This window comes from Melospiza georgiana, chromosome 6 (genome assembly GCF_028018845.1).
Source record: "Melospiza georgiana isolate bMelGeo1 chromosome 6, bMelGeo1.pri, whole genome shotgun sequence".
Lineage (NCBI taxonomy): Eukaryota > Metazoa > Chordata > Aves > Passeriformes > Passerellidae > Melospiza > Melospiza georgiana.
Window position 1 is genome coordinate 30,350,526 of NC_080435.1, and position 22,487 is coordinate 30,373,012.

Sequence of the window (22,487 nt, forward strand, 5' to 3'; positions counted from 1 at the left end):
TATTAGCTGTAGTTTAGGTTGTGACCCCATCTGATTTTCAGACCACATAAATACTGGTCACCTTTGCAAGTGATATAAATCTGTGAATGAAACACTGTGGATTTATACCAGGCAGGGTCATGTCCACTGGAACTTACTGCTTCAAGGAGCTTCCATAATTTTTGTGGATATAATTCTCCATGATGCCACAATCTGTTATATCTGGTGGCAAATATGAAAAGTCAGGAAGCATGTAACCTCATTTTCAATTAGGAAAGAGAAGGTTCCAATGTTTAATTCACCGAAATCACAGTGTAACACTCCTTGGTGAAAGAAATTACACCATTATACAGCTGGGAGAATGCAGGAGTTGGATAAATTAATTTTTCCTGTAAGATTGCAGGGAGGCACTTTTTTCTTTATGTTCCATTAAATGTTTGTACCTTGAGCAGTACAACTAATGAAGATTGTTTTCAAACCCTTGCATCTTTGCCAGATGTACCCTCCTTACTCCTTCTAGGGATTCCAAACCCTTTCCCTCAGTGGAGCTTGTGAAATGAAAGGGAAAATACAGTGCTCTAAGTCCGTAAGCCTGTACACTGGTGTTTGCCCAAGGATGGAGGAGCAGAAGAGGTTGTTTGGGTCACTCTGAGGTGCTGGCATGCTGGTTATACAACATGACCCTGTGTATCCCTCTGCTGAATCTGGCTGAAGTTGGCCCCAGATTTTTAAAATAGATTAGGGATAGAGTACCAGCCATAGGAAGTGCAAAAGTCTTGTTTCAACATGAAAGCACTGAGAAGGTGAGGAAAAAAAAGCTGAAAACTATAATGCTTTGAAATCTGTGGGAAGCTGTATTGTCATTGCAAAACATCATTGGTGAAAGACCACTTCTTACCAAAGTGTTTTCAGTACAGTTATGTTAACATAGTGACATAATTTTCCAGTAGTGTTATCTTCAAAGATAAAGCTGTTGTCACAGCAAGACAAATGCAGGGCTGGCTGCCCAGTGTAGTGGATTCCCAATAAGCAAATCCTTATATCCTTATACAAATCCTGTTAGCATTGATTGAGGTGAAATCTGCAAACCTACAGATTCCTGCTTCTGCTGTGGTTCTGCTCCATGTAGTTTTGGACTTGAATACTCCCAGGAAGTGCTGTGATACCTCAGAGTAAGCTTTTCTTCCTTGCCCTGTGTAGGGAAATTATTTCCATGGAGATCCTCTGCTGACAGCTGGACTGAGCATGTGTCAAGAAAAATCCACACACAAGGGAAGACAGCCAAAAGATGACTGAAACTCCACTAGCAAATGCAGGAGGACTGTTAATACCTGCCAGGGCTCTCACAACAAGCAGTTCTGGTTTCTGTTCCTGCACATCACAATGCACAGCTGCATTTCAAGTACTGGCCATGGCTAAAAGCGAGGCATTGTCTCACAGCAGTGCCACACACAGTCAGGGTCTCTGCAAAGGTAAGAGCCTTGCAACAAGCAGGAATAGCCCTTGCTCTCCTCTCCTCACCCTGGTGAAAGTACTGCCTGCCCAAACCACTGGTAACTGCTCCATCTGATCATCATCATGCTTTTTAACCATTCTTTTCCCTGGCAAATCTTCACTTATGTTCCTGTTGGGTGCCTAATGTTCTGTACGTCCTAGGAAGCTGCCACTTGCAGCAGAACTAGTGCCTGTGTGGGATGCTTCACATGCTGTTCAATAGTTTGTAGGCACCCTGAGATCCAAGCTCAACTGGTGCAGGAACTCCTGGGTTGTTCCAGGGTGCTGGGCACATGTCACTGTTCAAGGGATCCAACTTGTGCTAGATTGCACAACATGATCCATTCTGTTCCTGCTTCTGGGTGCCAGTTATCCTTGACTCCTCTGTGAGCTTCATGTGTGTACTTGGCAGAATAGCTTAGTCCTGTGGTGATTCAGTGCAGTGCTTCATACCAAAGAGCCCTAGTGAAACAGAAGACAAACTACAGATGCTGCTCAGAGGTCTGAGGTTCTGCCTTAATGCTCTTTTGCACACAGGTTGAATTAGCATTTTATAAAGCTCTAGTGGCTATTGAAGCAAATGATTTCAGAGAGCTGTAAGTATCTTGGCATGGAGGAATTACTTGCGGATTGGTCTCATGATGGAGAGTATGTACCCTATTCCATAGGTGAACCTTCCTTTCACAGAGATTGCTTTCATGTTACTTCTGAATGACCACAGTAATGGCATGAACATACCTTGATGGATACTCTAAAGAGATAAATGCAGATTTCTGAAGTCAGTTTAGAAATTGGAATTTGCTAATGCACAAGTTTTGGGCTTAGAGTATCATCCCTACTGTACAGTGTTTGTGACACAGGGATAGAAGTGCAGCATGTTACTCTACCCATGGTATTCTGAAAAGCAGAAATAAACCTGTTAGTAGTGCTTTTATTTGTAGAGGACATTTCAGTGAATACCTTGGGATTTCAACGTGAAATTTTGGCAAAAAAATGTTGTGGTGAAGCACATTGTGTTTGATGGGAATGGTGGCACACACAGAGGCTCCTTTGGGAGCTGAGTTTCTTTGAGTACAGCTGGAATCACAACTTCTGTGGTTTGAGTGCCCCAAGTGTGGTATGCTGCACGAACAGCTGCAAAGGCAGTAAGTGTGTCACTGGATCAGTCATCAATTCCCATTGTCACAACTTTAAAAAAGTGCACATCTCTTCTAAAGATGTCTCTCTGAAAATGTATGCTACCATCTGTGGACCTGGTCTGTTCCTTCACTTGTGCACACTGTCAAAAGTCCTCCTGCCTGTTTACTGGTATGGGCAGACTGGGTCTGAGTGTGTCCAGCAGAGATCCTGCTGGGAACACCTTGCAGTCCTGCACTTAGCCAGTTTAAATGCAGTTAAGTGTGTTTGCAATGAATCTGCTCTGCACTCACTAAAGCAGCTGAATTCTCACTCAGTGAGTGTTTGAGGTCTGTTTGAGTGTCTAGGAAGGTATGAGCAAAGTCTGTAGGAAACTCTGATATGTGGCTCTGTGAAGGATCAAGACTGTGATGTCATGGCATTATTATTTTGCCATTATTTTCTTTGGGTGCTTTCTCACCTCTGGTTGTCAGAAGCTGATTCCTGTATGTACTGGGGAGAGAATCCAATAAAACCTTGGAACCCCACAAATAATGCCTTGTGTTCCTTTAGACAGATGCATGCCTTTGCAGAGCCAATATAGACATTGCTTGAGTTTCTTTGCTCTCGGAAGCTGTACCACAGACAATATTTAGCAACATAAGAAGAAAGTCAATTTCTTATGCTAAAAGTTCTAGTTAAAGTTAACACTGCTTGTAAATTTGCTTGCTGTTTATCTTGGACTTCAAAACACTTCATAGTGTCTGCTATCTCTGGCATTAAGACTAAGTAGATTTCATTACCTTAGGGAAAACCAACATGAGAATAAAAATAAAATAGGTTTATTCTTCCTGACAAGAAGCACCAACTTAGAAGAATACAAATTGGATATGGGTGTGCATGTATATGTATTGGGGAGTGGGTGCTTTATTTGCAGTAATAAAATGTAATTATATACTTTGCTGCATAAATAGCCTTGAGGATGAGTAGAGTGTGTCAGACATCCAGTTATGCATGTGATAAAGGTTAATACTGTTTGTTCTCAGTATATTTAGTCTTTGCAAATCATGTGCTGACATGCATCCTATTTTGATATCCGTTCACACACTCTGGTATGATGCATAAAGCAGGAACTCATGCCTGTGGCATTCAGTAGGGTTTAGTAAATTGAACTTTTGTGTAAAGATCTTAGAAAATGGCAAGGCACAAAACGAATGTCACTTGCTGCTAATTTTATCTTCCTTTGCGCACTCCTTTTTGGAGATTAAAGCATGAATCTACTCACTACTGAAGGTTATTTCAACTCACATGGCACATACTGGGATGCAGGAAAGCAAGTACATGGTCACAGCTATTCCTTAGGTCCCTCTGCAGGAAATTAGCCTGTTAAGCTGCTGGATTTTTGCTTAAAAGACCCAAAATTATTGAAATAATTAACTGATGAATCTTCATTAAATACAAATACTGAAATAAATAGTACAGCAAGGTATTTGACTGCATATGTAAAGTAGCTGTAGCTAATTGACATGACCTTCATTTAATGAGCCTGCTTCCCATTAGTGGAGATGCCTGCCACAATTCCATGTCCTTACTCTAGCTGTAACTGTTGGACTTTATTGGGCTGTGAAGTAGGTCACATCTTCCTGAGATCCACTCCAATGGGTGACCTCTTTTCATTGCTCCAGCTCCACTGGGCTGTGTGAAAGCAGAGGGGACATTCTTGAGGCCATGAGAATGGACAGTGTTCCCAAAGCTGGACTCAGGTGGGATTTCTGATGGACACACCTCATGTCCCATGGGAGCACCTTAAGGGAGGCTGCTGTGTATCTATGTTGTACATGTTAGTGGGTGTTCAGTGCCTGGGACAACAGCTGGACCAAGATCTCCTCTCCTAGAGAGGTCTGCAATCTTTGATGCCCAGAGGTGTGGCTGAAGAGGAGTGCACAAGGGTTGCAGCCTTTATTCGTTGTTTCTAGAAGGTGTGGTGTAGAGACCTGAACCTCCTACACCTGAGAAGGGAAGGAAAACGAGTGATGTTGTAATGTCAGTGATTTTTTTTTATTGTGTGTTTGTGGGTGCACATCCTACTACAAGTAGCCATGACTGCACTGTTAGTCTGGCATGCAGAGGTGTTGATGCCCTCAGAACGTGCGTTATCAGCCTGGCTGCTCCAGTGGTGAGCCTCTGTGAGGAATAGTGGCTCAGTCTGCCAGCAGAGCCTCGGGGATGGATGTACACAGAAATGCTGGGGCATCTCCATGCAAGGCCTCTCCCTGCTGGCTGTGGCCAGTACAGAAAGGATCAATACCTCTCTTGGTAGTAGCAGGCTGGGAAAATAGGAAAATAGTTTTCTCCCATGTTCCCAGCTCAGTTCTCCTTCCACACGGGGTGGCACAGTGACTGGCTCATAATCAGAAGGATGTGCACAAAATGTTTGGGGTTCACAAGACACTTAAGCTAACAGAACAGGCAATATCTTTAATCTTTGCACTATAGTGAAGGTTTGGTGGCTGGAGAACAGAGAGGAAAAGGACTGGAAGCTGCCATCCAAAGTGTTCTAGTGACCTTATTGGTGCTACATTGGGATATTAGTCCTGCCTCATTGGGAAAGAGATTAACCATGCTGTTGTGCTTTGATGCTGGCTAAATGCCAGGCACCCAGGGAAAAACTCTTCAGCCATTCTCCTCTGCTATAGTTGAGCAGAGAATGGGGAAAGAAAACCCAAAGGGGCTCATGAGTTGAGGTAAGGATTGGGAAGAAATACTTGAAGGGCAAAATAGGCTCAAAACTTAAAAGGTATTTTTAAAAATCACTTCTGTGGCTGGCTTATTCCCTCCTCATCAAAAAAAATCAAGCCAGGTAAAACCAGCATATATGCTTTTGTGTGTCAGTTCAACAATAGCTGAAAGGTTGTGGGATTCTGTCTGTGACATGAGATACCTTATTCTGCTACAGCATGTTAAACTAGTTGATTTTTATAAGCTGCTAATATGAATTGCTGTGGTCTCTAAAATGAAGATATTTCCCAGGTGGTAAAACACTACACCCTTGTATTAAATCACTTGATATAATTTTGCTGCCAAAGATAAGGACTCTGTATAGTGCTCAAGTCGCTGTCAAGATAGAGAGAAGAATGTTTTTACATCCTGCTTCTGGAGTTCAGCTTAGTCTGGGGCTCACTTGCAGAGCAGTAGATGTTTGATCTGTGGTTTCTTGCTGGCAATATTCCTTTATCTGTGCTGCTAAAGCTTACTCTGACATGCTCTTCTACAGTTTTAAATGGGAGGAAGAGGATTGGCTTTTAAGCACTGTATCATCAGGATGTTATGTGGGTAATGCCTGTCTAAAAATTGTTGCTTTTCAGAGTGTAGTTGTACACAATTTCTTGCAGCTTGTTGTGAGTGAAGATGCCCAGCCTCTGTTCTGTTCTCTCCCTGTGCAAGGTGAACAGACAGTGGTGAAGGATGTGACCTGGTCCAGGGTTCTTCTCTCCTTTGTTCACCTGTCTAGCTTGAAAAGCACAGAGCAGCTCCAGCTGGTGTCCTCACCTGATGGGGCAAACTTCTCCCTGCCCTGTGCTTGTTTGGCGCCCCTTGTGCCCCACATGCTCAGAGAGACTCTGTCCCACAGCGTCAGGAACTGGCCAGGACCTCTGGGCACTGCTTCCATAAAAAGAACAGGAACTTGGTTAGGAGCCAGGAGATCTGCTTTCTGTTCATTGCTCTGGTGGCCACAGAGTGTGATGTGAGTGTTTGGGGTTCTTTTCATTTTAGGTTTTATATTAAACAATTCTCTGAAGAGAGAGTGTATAAATATTATTTTTCTGTTCCACTGGCTCTGCATTTGTATGTTAGCTGAGCCACCCATCTTCAAGACAAGAAGAGTTGTTTTGTCTCTCATTTGGTAAAGGAAGACTAGCAATCTATTCCCTTCTTTTGTAAATCACCTCTGTTATGCCTCTTTTCCTCCCCTTTGAGGGAGAAATCTGACACTCCCTGTAGAATGTTTTAAAAATTCCAACGGGGAAAAAGCTGCAAAATATTAATGTTCTGCATGGTTAGAGCAAACACCATGTTCCTCTGAGTCACAGATGCCAGATTTGTTTAATCTTAATAAATCTATGCCACAACAACACTATTAAACAGGAAGAGGGATGGAGGGATGAAGGAAGAGTTGTGCGGGGTTAGAAAGGATTCTTGGCCAAAATCTTGTTTAGTGGGAGTCTGGGGATGAGGGGGGCATGGGCATAAACCTGAACACTTCCCACCCTGCCTTCATTAAGTACATTTTGGGCATTGCCTTTCTAGTGCACATTTCATTTTATTTGTATGTTTTATGATAAATTGCCTTTCCATGTTAAGTCATAAGAGTACTCATTTCCCACAGTACATTTACTGGAGATAAAGTCTTTTTACATAGCACCCTGTTGGCAAACAGAAATAGCATTTACTCCAATGTGTGTTGCCAAGTATGAGGTACTTCCAAATAAAGTTCAAAAGCTCTGAAACATGCATTAGCTGCTTTTTCAAAAATGTGAGCAATGCCGCTGCTTTCTAGCAAACAGAACTGGTGAGAAGAGGGATTGGAAAGGAAAAAATAACAACTGGTGTGGTAGATGTTATAGTAGTGCTGGGGATCAGACAGAAGGCATAGCTCTCTGTCACTGCAGGGTTTGGGGGTGGTTCTTGTAACAGGACTTACAGCATCTACTCTGCCCTTGAGGAGGAAATAATTTCTACCTGAGCAGCCTTAGCAAAGCACTTGGGGAGGAGTTCATGTGAGCTCCCTGCAGCTGGGAGTCCTGACAGGAGTGAGCTGTGCTAACTCCAAGCCTGGTGAGGAATTGCCTGACCAGCACTCCTCTCTGGTGCTACCCCTCCCCTCCCAGTGAGGACAGAGATGGGCATGCACATAAACCCATAACACATGCCAGATTTGGGGGCAGAATGTGAGAGAAGCAGGCCAACTGCTGGGTTTCAGCATGGCAGTAGGGCTGGTGATGCTGGGTTTCATGGTGGCCTCTGGGCTCTAAGTAGGTGTAAATAAATGTTTTCCCCACCTGAGAACAGGGGCTGTGGGGCCCTGGAGAAGCACAGGGCAGTGGTTCTGCTGCTGTCACTTCAGTGTAGCTCTTCCCAGCTCTGTGTTCCAGCACGCCCTTTCCGTGCCGTTCACATGCTGCAAGCATCTGTCCTGCTCAAGTTTACTGCCCCAGGCCATTTTCTTGTTCTGTATTTATGTATATGTACACCTTCTACGTTTAGATGAGAAATTGACAATTGTATGGCTTCTTCCTGTGTTTTGAAGATTGCTTTCAAAACACAAATGCTTTATCCTGGTGCTGCTCAGTTGTTTGTTTATTTGTTTTTGTGGGCAGAATGATGAGCTATTTTCTGCCTTAGATCCTCAAAATCAAGTATTTACATTTGCACTTGAAATGCAAGTCTTGCCTCTCACAGCTGTGGAGCTGTCTTTTATTGCTGAAATGCTGTATTGCTAAAGAGCAGTTCTGCTTTTGCTGTTACTTGGAATAGGTGTAATTGGTCAATAAATAAGGAGTCTGTGTAGTATCTAATCTAATACTTGCACTGAGTGATCTTAGCCTACCGAGTTGCTGGGATCAATGTTGCCTGTGCTGCAGCCTGTGCTTTTTTTGAAACTCTAATTTAAAGAACACTCTTTAACCAGAGTATGCTTTATCACTGGTAATGAGTTGCAGTTGTGTGCAGAGCACCTCTGTAGAAAATGCACAGTCATGTGAGTTTTTATTACTCCAAACCTTGTAAGTTAATTTGTTTTTCTTGCTTTTTACAGTTCCACCAAGTGAGAAGAGTGATGACCATCCTTTTCTTTACTATGGTTATCTCATACTTCACTTGCATGAAAGCTGCCCCAATGAAAGAAGCCAGTCTAAGAGGACAAGGCAGCTTGGCTTACCCAGGCCTCCGGACCCACGGGACTCTGGAGAGCATAAACGGGCCCAGTGCCGGTTCCAGGGCGCTGACATCGTTGGCAGACACCTTTGAGCACGTCATAGAGGAGCTCCTGGACGAGGAGCAGGACATCCAGCCCGGCGAGGGAAACAAGGATGCAGACTTGTACACATCCCGAGTGATGCTGAGCAGCCAAGTGCCTTTGGAACCGCCACTGCTGTTCCTGCTGGAGGAGTACAAAAACTACCTGGATGCCGCCAACATGTCGATGCGCGTGCGGCGCCACTCAGACCCCGCGCGCCGCGGGGAGCTGAGCGTCTGCGACAGCACCAGCGAGTGGGTGACGGCCGCCGAGAAAAAGACTGCGGTGGACATGTCGGGGGCCACTGTCACCGTGCTGGAGAAAGTGCCCGTGCCCAAAGGCCAGCTGAAGCAATACTTCTACGAGACCAAATGCAACCCCAAGGGGTACACAAAGGAGGGCTGCAGGGGCATAGACAAGAGGCACTGGAACTCGCAGTGCCGAACTACGCAGTCTTACGTGAGAGCTCTCACCATGGATAACAAAAAGAGAGTTGGCTGGCGCTTCATAAGGATAGACACTTCCTGTGTATGTACATTGACCATTAAAAGGGGAAGATAGTGGATTTGTGTTGTATAGATTATATTGAGACAAAATTATCTATTTGTATATATACATAACAGGGTAAATTATTCGGTAAAAAATAATTTTATGGACTGCATGTATGACTGAAGTTTATACAGTACAGTGGTTACACAATCTATTTATTGAACATATCCATGACCTGAAGGGGAACAATAGTCATTTGCGCACAAGTTTAAACAAAGAAACAAAAAAAAAAATCAAAAAAAAAAAAGAAAAGCGAACAAAAAAGTCTGCATTACATTCCTCCATAACATTGTGGTTTGTCGCCGTTGCCAAGAATTGAAAATATAAAAAATTTAAAAAAAAAGAATAAAATTGCATGCTGCTTCAATTGTGAATTAATGATAAACTGTCCTCTTTCAGAAAAATAAATTGAACCAAAACATTCTGTTTACATTTTAGACAGTAAGTATCTTTAGTCTGTTAGTATATATGTTTACTGCTTCTAACTTCTGATAGCGTTGAAATTAAAACAATGTCAAGGTGCTGTTGTCATAGTTTTACTGTTTCTCTTTTACTTTTGAACTCCCATCAGATTGAAAAACAAAAAAAAAATCATTACCTTATTCTGGATTAGAAAACAATTTGGTTTTTGTATGTTGTGAAGGTGTTTGCAATAGCAGTCCAACTACTGACAAAAAATAATAAAAAGAGGCAACTGAAAAAGAATGGTGATGTTCCACTTCACATTGTTGAACTTCAGGCTTAAAGACAACACTTATTTAACTGTATGGCAACATGCTTTTTTTAGTTGTTGGGGGGATGGTTTGTTGTTGTTGGGTTTTTTTTTTTTTTGTCTTTCTTTTTTAATTTTCAGTCTTTTGAGACATGCATTTGCTTATACCATGTTTGCTTGTGTTTGAGAAATTTTTTTTCCCCTTTTCTCCCTCTGGAGGGACATTGGTTGTGAACTTAAAGTATTTCACTTACCATAGAACTGGAGCTTGTCATATAGAGAATATTCTATAGTGTTCAGAGCAATTATTTTCCTATAATAAAAGACTGTGCTTGGATCAAATGTCTTGGTGAAGCACGGTGAGAGTGTCACTAGAAAAAGGGTCTAGAAAAGAGGATGAGGGTCTGAAATCAGGCTGGTTGTGGGATTTTATAGCTCAGCCAGTTTGGGAACAAATAACAGTGCTTTGGGCTGGCTGAGGCTGTCCCAGTTGCAGTCATCACTGAATGTGCATTCTGTTAGAGAGCAAGAGCTTGGCCATGTGCGTGGGTGCCCTTCCCCTGCAGAGCATGCCAGCAGCCCCAGCCCTGCAGAGCAGGTGGGCAAACTCTGGGGCATCTGTGCCTGAAGGAGCCTAGAAACCAGCTTGGGAATGGACAGAGAGGAGCTGCTTCCAGCAGAAAGTAATTGGCATTTTGTTCGTGTGGCTCCACCTCTGCCAGCAGGCTTACCTTGTGAAACAAATACTGCCACTAAAAATCCACTCTGGAAGCAAATCAGGAGCAAGTGCTGGAGGAGCTGGCTTAGGTGGCTTAGGTCTGAGGGCTGTGCTCACTCTGTGCTCCCCCTCTGCTGACAGAAGTGCTGCTAGAAAGGCAGGCTGTGGGGCTGAGCTGTGCACAGCACACTGGCCACAGTGGGCTGAGTGCCGAAATAGCTCCTTAGAAAGCTCACTGGAGGCTCAGGCTATATTTGTAGTTCCTGGAGATAAAAAATAGCTGAACAAGTAGGAGAATACTGCAAAATATAATCTGCTTCTGAATGCTGTAGAATCTGTGTTTATTAAAACTCTGACTGGGCAAAGCTTACAGAAATATGTTTGCCCCAGTAATGCTCTTTGAAGAGCATATTTAAAACTGAATTTGTGTCATCACTGGTAGAAATCCATGCTGGAAGCTAACAGACACTTCACATCAGTGATTACTTCTGCTTTGGGTAGAAGGGCAGCCCCTTCCTGAGGGTAACTGCCTGTCCAAGTGCCAGTGGCCAGACTGTGAGTGAGAAGAGAAGGTTGTGTGACCCACCTGAGCTTCAAACTTCAGCCTTTCCCATTGATTGCTGATGGGCATTTCCCACACAGAAAAAAAATAAAACCAAAAAAAAACCCCAACCTGAAACCTTATTGAAATTCTCAAAACTTCATCTCAGATACTCTTCATGCAAATTAAATGATAGTATCAAAGACTGTTTTGTGTTGGAAGAGACCTTAAAGGTCATGTTTATCATGGGCAGGTCCACCTTCCACCTGAGCATTTCACTCCCCTGGGGCACACCTGTGTGTGTGTTGTGGTTTGCATTGAGTAAAGGCAGCGTGACTCAGGAGCTGCTCTCAGCAGCAGAGAGGTGCTCTGATGGCAGCTCCTCTCAAAACAAGGGCTGGCTGCTGGGAAGGAAAGGATGATGCTGATGTGGGGATAACAAACACGTTACTCAGCTAGACTGCAAGAGATAGCTTGGATCTGACAGGAGTCTAATTCACATACAGGAATCAAATAACTGCCAGTTCAAAGAGACTTCCAAGAGAGAAATGTTAATGCCCAAATCATGCTAGAAATAAAGCTCCTTCCTTCCCAGAGTTAGCTGTGGCTATATCCTTTACTTGTAAATGCTCAGCTGGCACAGTGAGGGTGGTGCAGGTGTGGCAGAACGAGAGGAGTGGGATGGTGGCTCCGGAGGAATGAAGGACATCCCATGGAGCTGGGGCCCAGAGAGCTGTGCACCAGAGTGATGCAGAGATTGTAGAGATGGGATTGAGAACATGCCGGCTCTGTGCTCAATAACTGATCAATAATTGATATTATTGATATTATTGATATTGATATTGGCAATTAACCTGTAGAACTCTGCCTGGCACCTACACCAGAACGATATTCACCAGAACATGCCAGCTCTGTGCTCAGTAACTGATCAGTAATTGATACTATTGATATTACTGGTACTGATATTCACCAGAACATATTGAACAATATTCACCAGAACATGCCAGCTCTGTGCTCAGTAACTGATCAATAGGCAATTAACCTGCAGTAGTGATTGATATATTGATATTATTGATATTGGCAATTAACCTGCAGCCCCATAGCTCTGACATTAGACATCCATGCTCACAGGCTGGGCAGTTTCAGTTAACACAGAGACAGAGAGGGGAGGGTTGGTTTTCCTTCACATCACTTCATTAAACTCTTAATTAAACTTCATTAACTCTTGCTGTGGTCTGTTGGTGACAGAAGTATTCCATGCATGTCAGCAGGCCTAGTGCTGTGTTAAAGGACTCTTGCAACTGTAAGTTCATGTCTGTGGCCTTGTTCTCTATTATTCATCTTGTGTAACATAAATATTTATTGTATATTTATATAATTTTATGGTTTTTTGGGAAAATACTGAAATTGGCATTAAAATTTAAAAGCAACTGCGTCATATTGTAAATATAATTGAGCTATATTTAAGTGTACTGATTAACATAATATATGTTTAACTAGAGTTTTTTATGTTTTTAAATATATTTTCGAAATACATATATATATATATAAAATGGGGTTTTTTGGGGGACCATGTGACTTTTCTCTAATTGTAAAACAAACTTGAGTTTTACTATAAATATGTGTGTTCTTTGTTTTAAAACAATTTTTACTCTATTTTAGCAATAAAATCTCACTCAGAGGGCAGGTAGCCCCCTGTTTCATAGTTAGCATTGGGAGGGGAGGGATAGCAAGAATTTACTTCACATGAAAGCTGGGGATGCTTGCAGGATGATGCATTTCCATTTAATTCCAGCACAAAAGTCCTCATGAACTAAAAGCCCATGAATGACATATATATGGTTTTACTCAAGTATAAAATAAAGAGCATAAGGGGGTGGGAGTTTCTACCCTTAGTAGCTAAGGGATAAGTGACACATAAACTCAATAGCTACAGTCGTGTACCTGATTTTTAAATTGTTATTTTTAAATTTATATTTATATCTCCTGCACTGATTTATGACCCTACCGAGTATTAGGAGTGGGATTCCTTGGATTTAACACCTCGTTAGCATTTCTAAAATAATCTCTACTACAACTGCTGAGCATGTACATTTAGTTATCCCACAGACATTTAATAATCAATAAATCCTCACGATGAGTAGGAAACTTGCATATAACTTAAGGAGGGGGGTGGGGGGGAGCACAAACCCAGACTCTCCCCAAAAACCTATTGCTGCAGATTTTTCAGGAGTCCAGTACCAGCAATATCTCACAAAAACTGAGGAAATTATTCTTCTGCAGATGGTCACTGATATTAAACACACCTGTGTGCACACTGCTTTTTTATTGTCACCCTCCCATGGATGCTGCAGCCTTTGGGATGTGGATGAGCAGAGCTGCCTTTTGCTTCAGCAGTTAAATCTGTGTTGATGGTATGACATGGGTGCCCAGGGAATGGAATGCACACACTCAAAATGCAGATTTGAGCTGCACAGGAAGGTACAGGTGCTGTGCTAACCATACAGCCAGCCACTCTACTGAGGCCTAGCTCTGGAAAAGGGGAAAACAAAGGAATTCCCATGGCTTTTCTCACCTGGAGAATTAAAAGAAAAAAAAAAAAAAAAAAAAGATCCATAGCTGGACTTTAAAATTACTCGGCAAAAAAATAATAGAAAGCAGTAAAAGGTTTTTGAAGAGAAGAGAAGGCTACACTGAAGTGTAATGAGAGGGGGAGGATGTTTATTTCAGTGTGTCCCAAGTGGATCTAATACATGGCTTCCACAGGCTCCTTCCCCTAATTAGGTCCTCATTGAGGAGACACCTTCTGGCAGGTCCATTAAAATGGAAAAGTAATTGATGCACTTGTTTTGAGTAAATATAAAGAGCACTGACGTCTGACCTTGTGAAGGATTTGGAATTTTAAAGTCAGGGAGTGTCTGTAGATGGTGTTTTGGAAGAGGAGGAGATTTATTTTTTCCCTGAACTTTTTTTATACGTAGAGTTTGTTTTTTTAAAACAACTTGCTACCATTTTGAGTACTCAGAGACTATGGTGTAGCTTTATTTTGATGCCTGTGGGAGATGGACTGATCCTGCTTTTCCACACAAGATCTGGGCTCACCTGTGGAATATAAAATGCTTCTGGTAAGTCTTTCAAGTCTTTTAAATCCTGTTAGACAGTGGCAGAAAGCACTTGGAGACAAACTGCTCTTTGTCTCTACTGATGCAGTGGCACAGAGCTGCAGGTTTTGCTTTGCTGTGCAGCCTGTAGAACCTGCCTGTGACCTGCTCCATCCTCCAGGCTGCAGTCCCGCGCGTGGAGCTGTGTTTATCTAGGTCTGAAATCACTCCTGGTGCTGCTGGGGTGTCTCTGCTGCTCAGGCTGGGGTGCTGAGCCCCCAGGACTGCAGCCAGCCCAGTGCTGCTGCACCCCTGCTCTGCAGAGTTCCCAGGATTTGCAGTGCCTGGGAGGAGCAGGGGCTGCCCTGCAGCCCGGAGCCCTCCCCTGCCTCCCTGGAGAGCTCATCTGAGCAACAGCTGCCAGGCTGCTCATGCAGAGAGGAGATTTGGCTGTGAGGCTTCTTGCCTAAATCCCGTGTCCTGCCCGGGCCAGCCAAGGGATGGGTTGCAAGGAGGAGATATCCTCCTGTTGGCGCTTCCACAAATGGCATCTCGTGAGTCTACACTCTGAGAATGTTTCCCTTTGCTAGAAGAATCCTTTCCTTATCCTGTCCCTTTCTGCCCTTTTAGTAAAAAAATCTGCTGTGGCTTAAAGCCTGTGAAGTTCAAACTGCAGTTTAAACGAAGCTGCCTGCTCCTCCTGTGTTATGTTAATTATAACAGCCTTTAGAATTGCTCAGACTCTAAACAGGGATACAGGTAACTGGTGGACTAAATATTCCTTCAACTTCCAGGGTTTTAAATTCCTTCCAGGGTTTTAAATTATCTTGAGAAGGTTTCCAGTTACAGTATTCTCTGACCTTTAAAGACCATTCAGACTCATTTTTTCTCTAACCACAACATGGTCCTTCACTGAAGTTCCACTATATTTGGACTCCAACCTTGGGAATGTGTTATTTCAAGGTAATATGAAATATGTGGGACCATGTTTCTGTTACAAAAATAGTGCTGCCAGTGTCACCATTTACTGCCCAGTGAGGCCCTTTCTCTTCCAGATGTATGCTCTGACTGGAACAGCTGTAAAACTGAATGGAAGGACATACCCAAAAAAGCTTTGGGAAATAGAAAAAGAACAAATCTAGCAGCTTTGTTGAGAGCAAAGAGCAGGTGAGCAGGTGACATACTGCTGCTTCCCCTGGACATCCCCACCTTGGCCATTCAGCTACAAATGCATATCTAAAGTCCTGTTTAGCTACAAGAAACTCAAACTGTGCAGCTCTTTTTTTTTTTTTTTTTTTTAGTCCCTCTGGTTTGCTTTATTCTTGGGCTAAGCAAAATGTCTGTCCTTGATGTCCCTGTGAGATGCAGGCCATGTGGTGAGCAAGAACAGCTTCAGCAACGCAAGTATTTATTAAAAAACATCAAATCAAATCAAATCACTACATCACCTTGTAAATTAAGACTCCTTTTTTTTTTTTTTTTTTTTTTTTTTTTGCCTCGTGGGAGCTCCTGCTCCTGAGGGTAGAGCCAAAGGGATGTGCAGATCTCTGCTGACAGGGGATTGCCTGGGCTGGGCTGCAGCAATGAGGGGACACGGGCTGTGTCACCCAAGGTGAAATCACCTCCCAGCTTGTGACCACTCTTCCCTTGGCTTTGAGTAAATGAGTCTTGGAAGTGCCTGAAGGGTCTAGAGAAAGCCTCACCCAGCTGCAGCTGAGCTGTTCAGAGCAGCCATATTCTCTTGTTCTCTTTCCCTGTGAGCTGCCCCTCCTTGCTGTGCATCACTCACTGTCCTGTCAGGGGTATGAGTTCAGGCATGCCCACCCCTCCTGGCTGCTGTGCACTCTGCTGGGCCCTGCTCAGAGCTCTCAGGGCAGGAGAGGGAGCAGAGCAGCCCTGCTGTGTCACTGGAAGGTGTCACACAGCTCCTTGGTGGCTCCCTGCAGGACAGCACACAGGGGGATGGCCCTGTGCTCCAGCCTGGCAGCCCAGCCCTGCAGGAGGAACGAGCCATGCCCCTGTTTTCAGGAGCCTTGCTGCAAACAAAGCTGTCTAGTGAAAACAGAAATTCATCACCTGGTGTGCCAAACAGCAGCTTTGCCTTCCCAGGGGAAAATAGGGCAAGGGCTTGGAATGTTGGGAAGGATGAAAGTTTGATAAGAAGGTCTCACACATATGGATGCTTAGCAGAAAGATCTTTAAATGTAGAATATGAAGAAGGAATAGAGTTGGAAGCAAGTTTTGATATAGAAGAAAAGAATTGCTGGGCCAGTCTTACTGGCTAAACAAGGAGGCAAAGGGTGTGTTAGTTAGAAGGAGTTTTTATGGCTTAGAGAAAAGGATGAACCCACCTCAAACAAGAAGATGTTTTTACCAAGCAGAAAGACAGCACGGGCAAACAAGCCTGCCGATGGTGCAAGTAGAACAAATGTCTCAGAATTTTCCACTGCAAGAAAACTGAAAAACAATTTCTAGCTTAAACTGTAATGTACTTTTAGTGATTGGAGAATAGTAACATGAATGTGGTAATTACAGTAGTTATGATAGGTTATAGATAATAGTTAAGGTATAGATTGGTTCTACTGTATGAAGATGCTCAGCAAAGAAAAGGATATAATGCATTGTAACCTAAAGAAAAGTGTGTAATGCATTGTAACCTAAAGTATATAATGCATTGTAACCTAAAGAAAAGTATATAATGCACTGTAACCAAAACCAAAGGGTCTCAGGCCTGCCTGCAGCTGGAGCTGACAGCTGTGGGCACAGCTCCGTCACCCACCACCCCGGACTGCTGTAACTCTTGGATGGAATGAACTGCATTTTGGAGAGCCCCTGGAGTCCCACATCTCTCATTCAGGCTCTTACACTGGAAGAGGCTGATGGAAGGAAAGCATCAGTTTAAGGCTGTGTTCCCTTAAACATGCATGGCTGTAGATTTCCAAAAAGACAGCAGTCTCCATAGGGCTGTCTGCATGGGGCCCCCGAGGGTCAGGTGTGTGTTTCAGTGGTCTCAGGGAGCACACAGCCCTTCCTGCCAGCTGTCACAGTGTGGGGCACAGAGCAGAGGCAGGCAAACATGAAATCCCTCGGCAAACCTCTCAGGCAGGCATCTGCAGTCAGCAGTGCTGCTCCTGTCTGTGCCCTCTCCAATTAAACCTGAGATTCCAGGCATAACTCTGCATGTCCCCACGGCTTGGTAATTGTTGCCTGCACGCCAAGTGAGAGGAACAATGAAGATAAAGCAGTGCAAACAATAGTTACAGCAGCTAATTAGCCCTGCCTGTGACTGAAAACAGTGGATGGACTGCCTTGCTTGAACTTCCAAGGCAGTATGTCAATGGGAAGAGATCCTGAAATAAAGGATTCCTGTAGCCTGTGGGGGTCTGCAATCCACTACCCATGCAATGGTCCCCCCATAAATTCCCCTTAGGAAACACAACACTGTTTTGTGCTTCCCAACTCAACAGATTCCTATGGTTTCCAAGAATTGGTGCAGTTTCTCTGATAAAGTACGGATCAGGTATGGAGCAGGGCTGTAACCATGGTGGAATTTACATCAGTGAAATGACCACCTCTGCAGTAAGTTGGGGCACTGCAGAACAAAGCTGCAAGCCCAGAGACCTCTGCAAAGATTCATTCTTGCAGCTTTTGTTTTTCTCTCCTTTAAATAGGACAGTTTTTCCTTAATCACAGAGCCTAATTCTGCCTTTGAAAAGCACAGTGTCTCCTGAATTTAGTTGGAGGATTAAAGAGCACTCAATAAATCAATAGAGAATAAGCCTAGCAGAAGCCATGCTGGACAGAATCAGGAGAAACTTGGGATGAAGGCTGGCAGAGGAGTTTGAATTCCCAGGGACGTGCTTGGTTTAGATTTTCACGGACGTGTTTGGTTTGGATTCACATGGATGTGGGGTTTTTTGGATTTTCATGGATGTGTTTGGTTTAGATTCTCAGGGATGTGTTTTGGTTTTCAGGGATGTGGTTTTTTTTTTTTTTTAATTTTCATGGATGTGTTTGGTTTGGATTTTCATGGATGTGTTTGGTTTGGATTTTCATGGATGTGTTTGGTTTGGATTCACAAGAATGTGTTTGGTTTGAATTCACACAGATGTGGGGGTTTTTTTATTATTTTCATGGATGTGTTTGGTTTGGATTCACATGAATATATTTGGTTTGAATTCTCAGGTATGTGTTTGGTTTGGAATTTCATGGATGTGTTTGGTGTGATTCCCAGGGATGTGTCTGAGGTGCCTTCAGCCACGGGCACCAGCAGGGATGAGGACCCTGCCATGTCCCCAGGGTGCTGCAGCCTTCCCCTGGCCTCTGGCTCTGCTCTCCCACCAGGTTTTGCTGCTGCTCTGAGTGTGGCTGGGTCTGTTTTACCAGCAGGCTGAGCTCTTTGTGTGCCATCCATTGCACCCGGAGCTTTCTGCCATTACCCAGGAGGGGTTTTCCTGCCCCTAAGCATTGCTGAGTCCCCATTAAAAGTCACTAAAATATTTCTCTTTAGGGTCCTGCAGTGTTTTGCATTGTGTTCTTGTGGAATTCTGCTGAACAGGGATATTTAAGCACAAGCAGAAAAGATCTTCTGCCAAAGCTCTGATTGCTGTGAGTAGTAACTAGGAAATTACAAGAATTTGTATTCTAGTTTTATTTGAATTTATTTGTATTCAAGTCATTCAAATACAAAGTTTAGGCTGCAGAGACAGACCTCTCCCTCTTCTCCTCAAATGGCAGGCACACCAACCTCTCTTCTTGGCCAGCTTGGTCTGCAAGGCAGCAAACACAGAGCTATTCCTTACAGCTATTCTGGGAATAAAAAGTGTACCTGATAGGAGAATTTGGGCAAATCACATCATTTGGGTTGGGAAGTTAGGGTCACTAACTTGATTAGGAAAAGTGTTTCTTTCAACTATTAACAGAAAACTATTACAGTTTTCTATCTTTTGAAATGAGCAATATATGATGGTGCCAAAAGCTTTTGAGGTTTGAGACACACTTATGAAGACTGCAGCACATCACAGGATGCAAAACTCTTATTCTTTAATAAATTACATATTGCAAAATATGTGTCCATTGATGCTAAAATATCTACAATGTAAATATTTGGTGATATAAATGCAACCTTTCATTAAATATCTGAACAAAGCCTGTGTGGCAGGCTGTGTGAGTCACTGATGAAGCTGTATTGATTACCAATGCAAAGGTCCACACTGTAGGCTGATTTTATTTATCAGAATACATGCACCACTCCAAAACTGGGAATACTCCTACCCACAAAGTATTTAAAGGATGTTCAAAATAAAATCCCCCTCTGCAAGTATAAAACCCTGTCAAAGACTTCAGACTTCTCAAGTACACTGCAGACTTGAAATGTTGGAAAATATGGGCTCCAGACTTCTTCTTTTTTTTTTTTTTTTGGCCTGGCAAGCAAATGTGACATCTTTGAAGTCCTGGATGCAGCCCAGCCAGGGGCCAGGGCTGTGTGTGTCCCTTCCCACAGACACTCCAGCCCAAAACTGTGGGACAGGTGGGTTCACACAGGGATCCGAGTGTCAGACCCTGGCTGGGGACTGGGGAAAAATGTGAGGAGCTGGCAGTGATCCCTTGGGAAGGGTGCCCTGGAGCAGAGGCTGGACAGAGCTACAGAATACAGCAGGGATTGATTCAAAGCATCTCCTCCATGGATCCACCTCGGGCAGCACCAGAGCCCAGCCAGGGCTGCACCCAAGAGGACCCAAAATGGCCCCAAAATGCACGAGCGCTCCCGGGCTCTCTCCCTGGGATCAGTTCTGCTCCATTTGCACCTTGCAGTTCATTGTCCCATTCCAGCTTTAGCCCAGGCACTCCCACCCTGCTTGTTTTTCTCTCTGCAGCCCACGGGGTTTGTGCTCTGGGGCTGAGATTGGGATCATTTGTCCTTGGTGCCCAGCTGGAGCAGGAATTGTTTTGTCTCCCTGCTCTGTGCACAGAGCTCACCATCCCTGAATGTGAAGCTCAGACCCACACACTAAAGCAGCACAGAATGGGGAAAATAGAAAAGCTGAAACCTGAGGCATCAGTATTACCTGTTCAAAAATCCCTGTGGATAATTAACTGCTGATCACACCATCATTGGTCTCATTCTCTCCGTTCTACTTCCCTCTGTTTGTTTCTCAAACTCCTCACTTGCAGGGGAACCCAGGGTGGGCTCAGGTTTGCTGCACAGCCAAGCCCAGCACACAAACCTGCCCCAGAGACAGACCAGACCAGGGCAGGGCAGAGTGTGGTGGTGCTCACAGGGGTCCCAGGATGGGGGAAGAGATGAGAATCTTGACTCCATGTTTCACAAGGCTGATTTATTATTTTATTATTAATATGATATAATATAATATAATATAATATAATATAATATAATATAATATAATATAATATAATATAATATAATATAATATAATATAATATAATATAATATAATATAATATAATATTATATTATATTATATTATATTATATTATATTATATTATATTATATTATATTATATTATATGTAAATGATATATTATAACTACACTAAAAGAATAGAAGCAAGGATTTCATCAGAAGGTTAGCAAGGAATAGAAAAGAATTAATAACAAAAGAGAGTCCGAGACAGCTGGACTGTGATTGGCCATTAATTAGAAACAACCACATGGACCAATCAAAGATGCATCTGTTGCATTCCACAGCAGCAGATAATTATTGTTTTTCTTTTCCTCTGAGGCCTCTCATCCTCTCAGGAGAAAAATTCTGGCAAAGGGCTTTTTCAGAAAACATCGTGGTGGCAGCAGAGATGCTCCCCCTCCAGCAGAACAGACCCCTCTGGAGAGCCCATCTGCATGGAGGAGCAGCTTGCAGGACATGGGAGAGGGGCAGGGGCTGGCTGGGTGTGTGCCTCAGGAAGCAAGGCTGATTAACAGCTTCCCACTAATTAAAAAAATGGGACAAAGCCATTTCTGGCAGAGAGGATGGGATTTGCCCCAGAAAGGAGCAGCAGGGGAAGGGGACAGAAAATCCCCTTGCCCTGGGAAGACAAGGCTAAGATGTTGAGGAGCACTGGGCAGAACAACTGGAAAGAAAAGTCAGAGAAACTGGGGAAGGTGGTGTTAGCTGAGTGAGTGTGCTTGCAAAAAGGAGAGAAAGAAATGTGAGCAGTGCAGCCAGCCAGGGGGAAACACTTCCCTTGGAATATTGTGGGGCTGGCAGAGCAGGGATGCTGCTGGGCCAACCAAGGGGGCCTTGTAGCCCCACATTTCTCTCCACAAAGAAAAGCAAGGCACAGCTCTTCCCCGGAATATTTCTGGGATTCACATTCTCTGAACCTCAGAGAAAGGGAAAACACAATTCTTATCACTTGCTGTGCTTGTGTTTGTGCCAAAGCAGAATGCAACATGGAGATTGTTTGCCCACAGTGATGGTGTTTAGTTTCCTTGGCCTGTCAGGGCCAGGTGTGTGTGTAGTGTGTATCTGGACTGTTGGGTGACAGTCAGGAGATTCAGAATGTTGTGCGCAGGGTTGAGTGTTTGGCAGGTTCAGTTTTAGATGTACAGAATAACATAGTATAATAAAGTAATTAATTAGCCTTCTGACATCAATGGAGTCACATGCATCCTTCCCTCTCCCTCACCAGCATCAGAGTTGCCTTTGCAGGGCGAAATTTTTTAGGTACAATTGGACAAAACAGTTTATGTGTTGAATATTTTATCTTACAGAGAGACAACTTCTTTACTTCTTTACAACAGGGGGATTTGGGCACCAGCAGCCCCTGCCTGGTGGGGCTTGCATGCCCCAGGGTGTGCAGAGGAGCAGCCCTGCAGAGGGGCAGATATTCCAGCTCTGCAGAGGAGCAGATATTCCAGCCCTGCAGAGGCGCAGATATTCCAGCCCTGCAGAGGGGCAGATATTCCAGCCCTGCAGAGGAGCAGATATTCCAGCCCTGCAGAGGAGCAGATGTTCCTCCCTGTGGCTCCTGGGACATCTGCTGGAGATGTGCAGCCCCACCCACGCTCCAGGCTCCAGCACACACTCATGCAAGAGCATCTGCTTCGTGCTGCTCTTGACAGCCCCACATATGGACAGAAAGGATCTTAAAAATAAAAATAATCCTGCTGTGCTGGCGATGGAGAGAGATGGGGAGACTGACTTGGTGATCAGAATCCAATTTTTTTGTGGGATACAAATGCTTATACACTATTTCAGGGAGACTAGTGATGTGTACTGCAGTGATTAGGTTAAAATCACAT

General features: G+C 43.7%; 1 protein-coding gene across 4 annotated transcripts in view; it reads left to right on the forward strand.

The window, feature by feature from the left end:
- BDNF (brain derived neurotrophic factor) overlaps positions 1–12,151 on the forward strand; it is a 39,844-nt gene extending 27,693 nt beyond the window's left edge. For all 4 annotated transcript variants that reach the window (XM_058026295.1, XM_058026297.1, XM_058026298.1 and 1 more), the window contains exon 2: positions 8,405–12,151. In XM_058026295.1, the coding sequence (XP_057882278.1) occupies positions 8,405–9,166 (762 nt within the window). In that variant the 3' untranslated portion in view covers positions 9,167–12,151. The remainder of the gene's footprint in view (positions 1–8,404) is intronic.
- Positions 12,152–22,487: the final 10,336 nt, after the last annotated feature.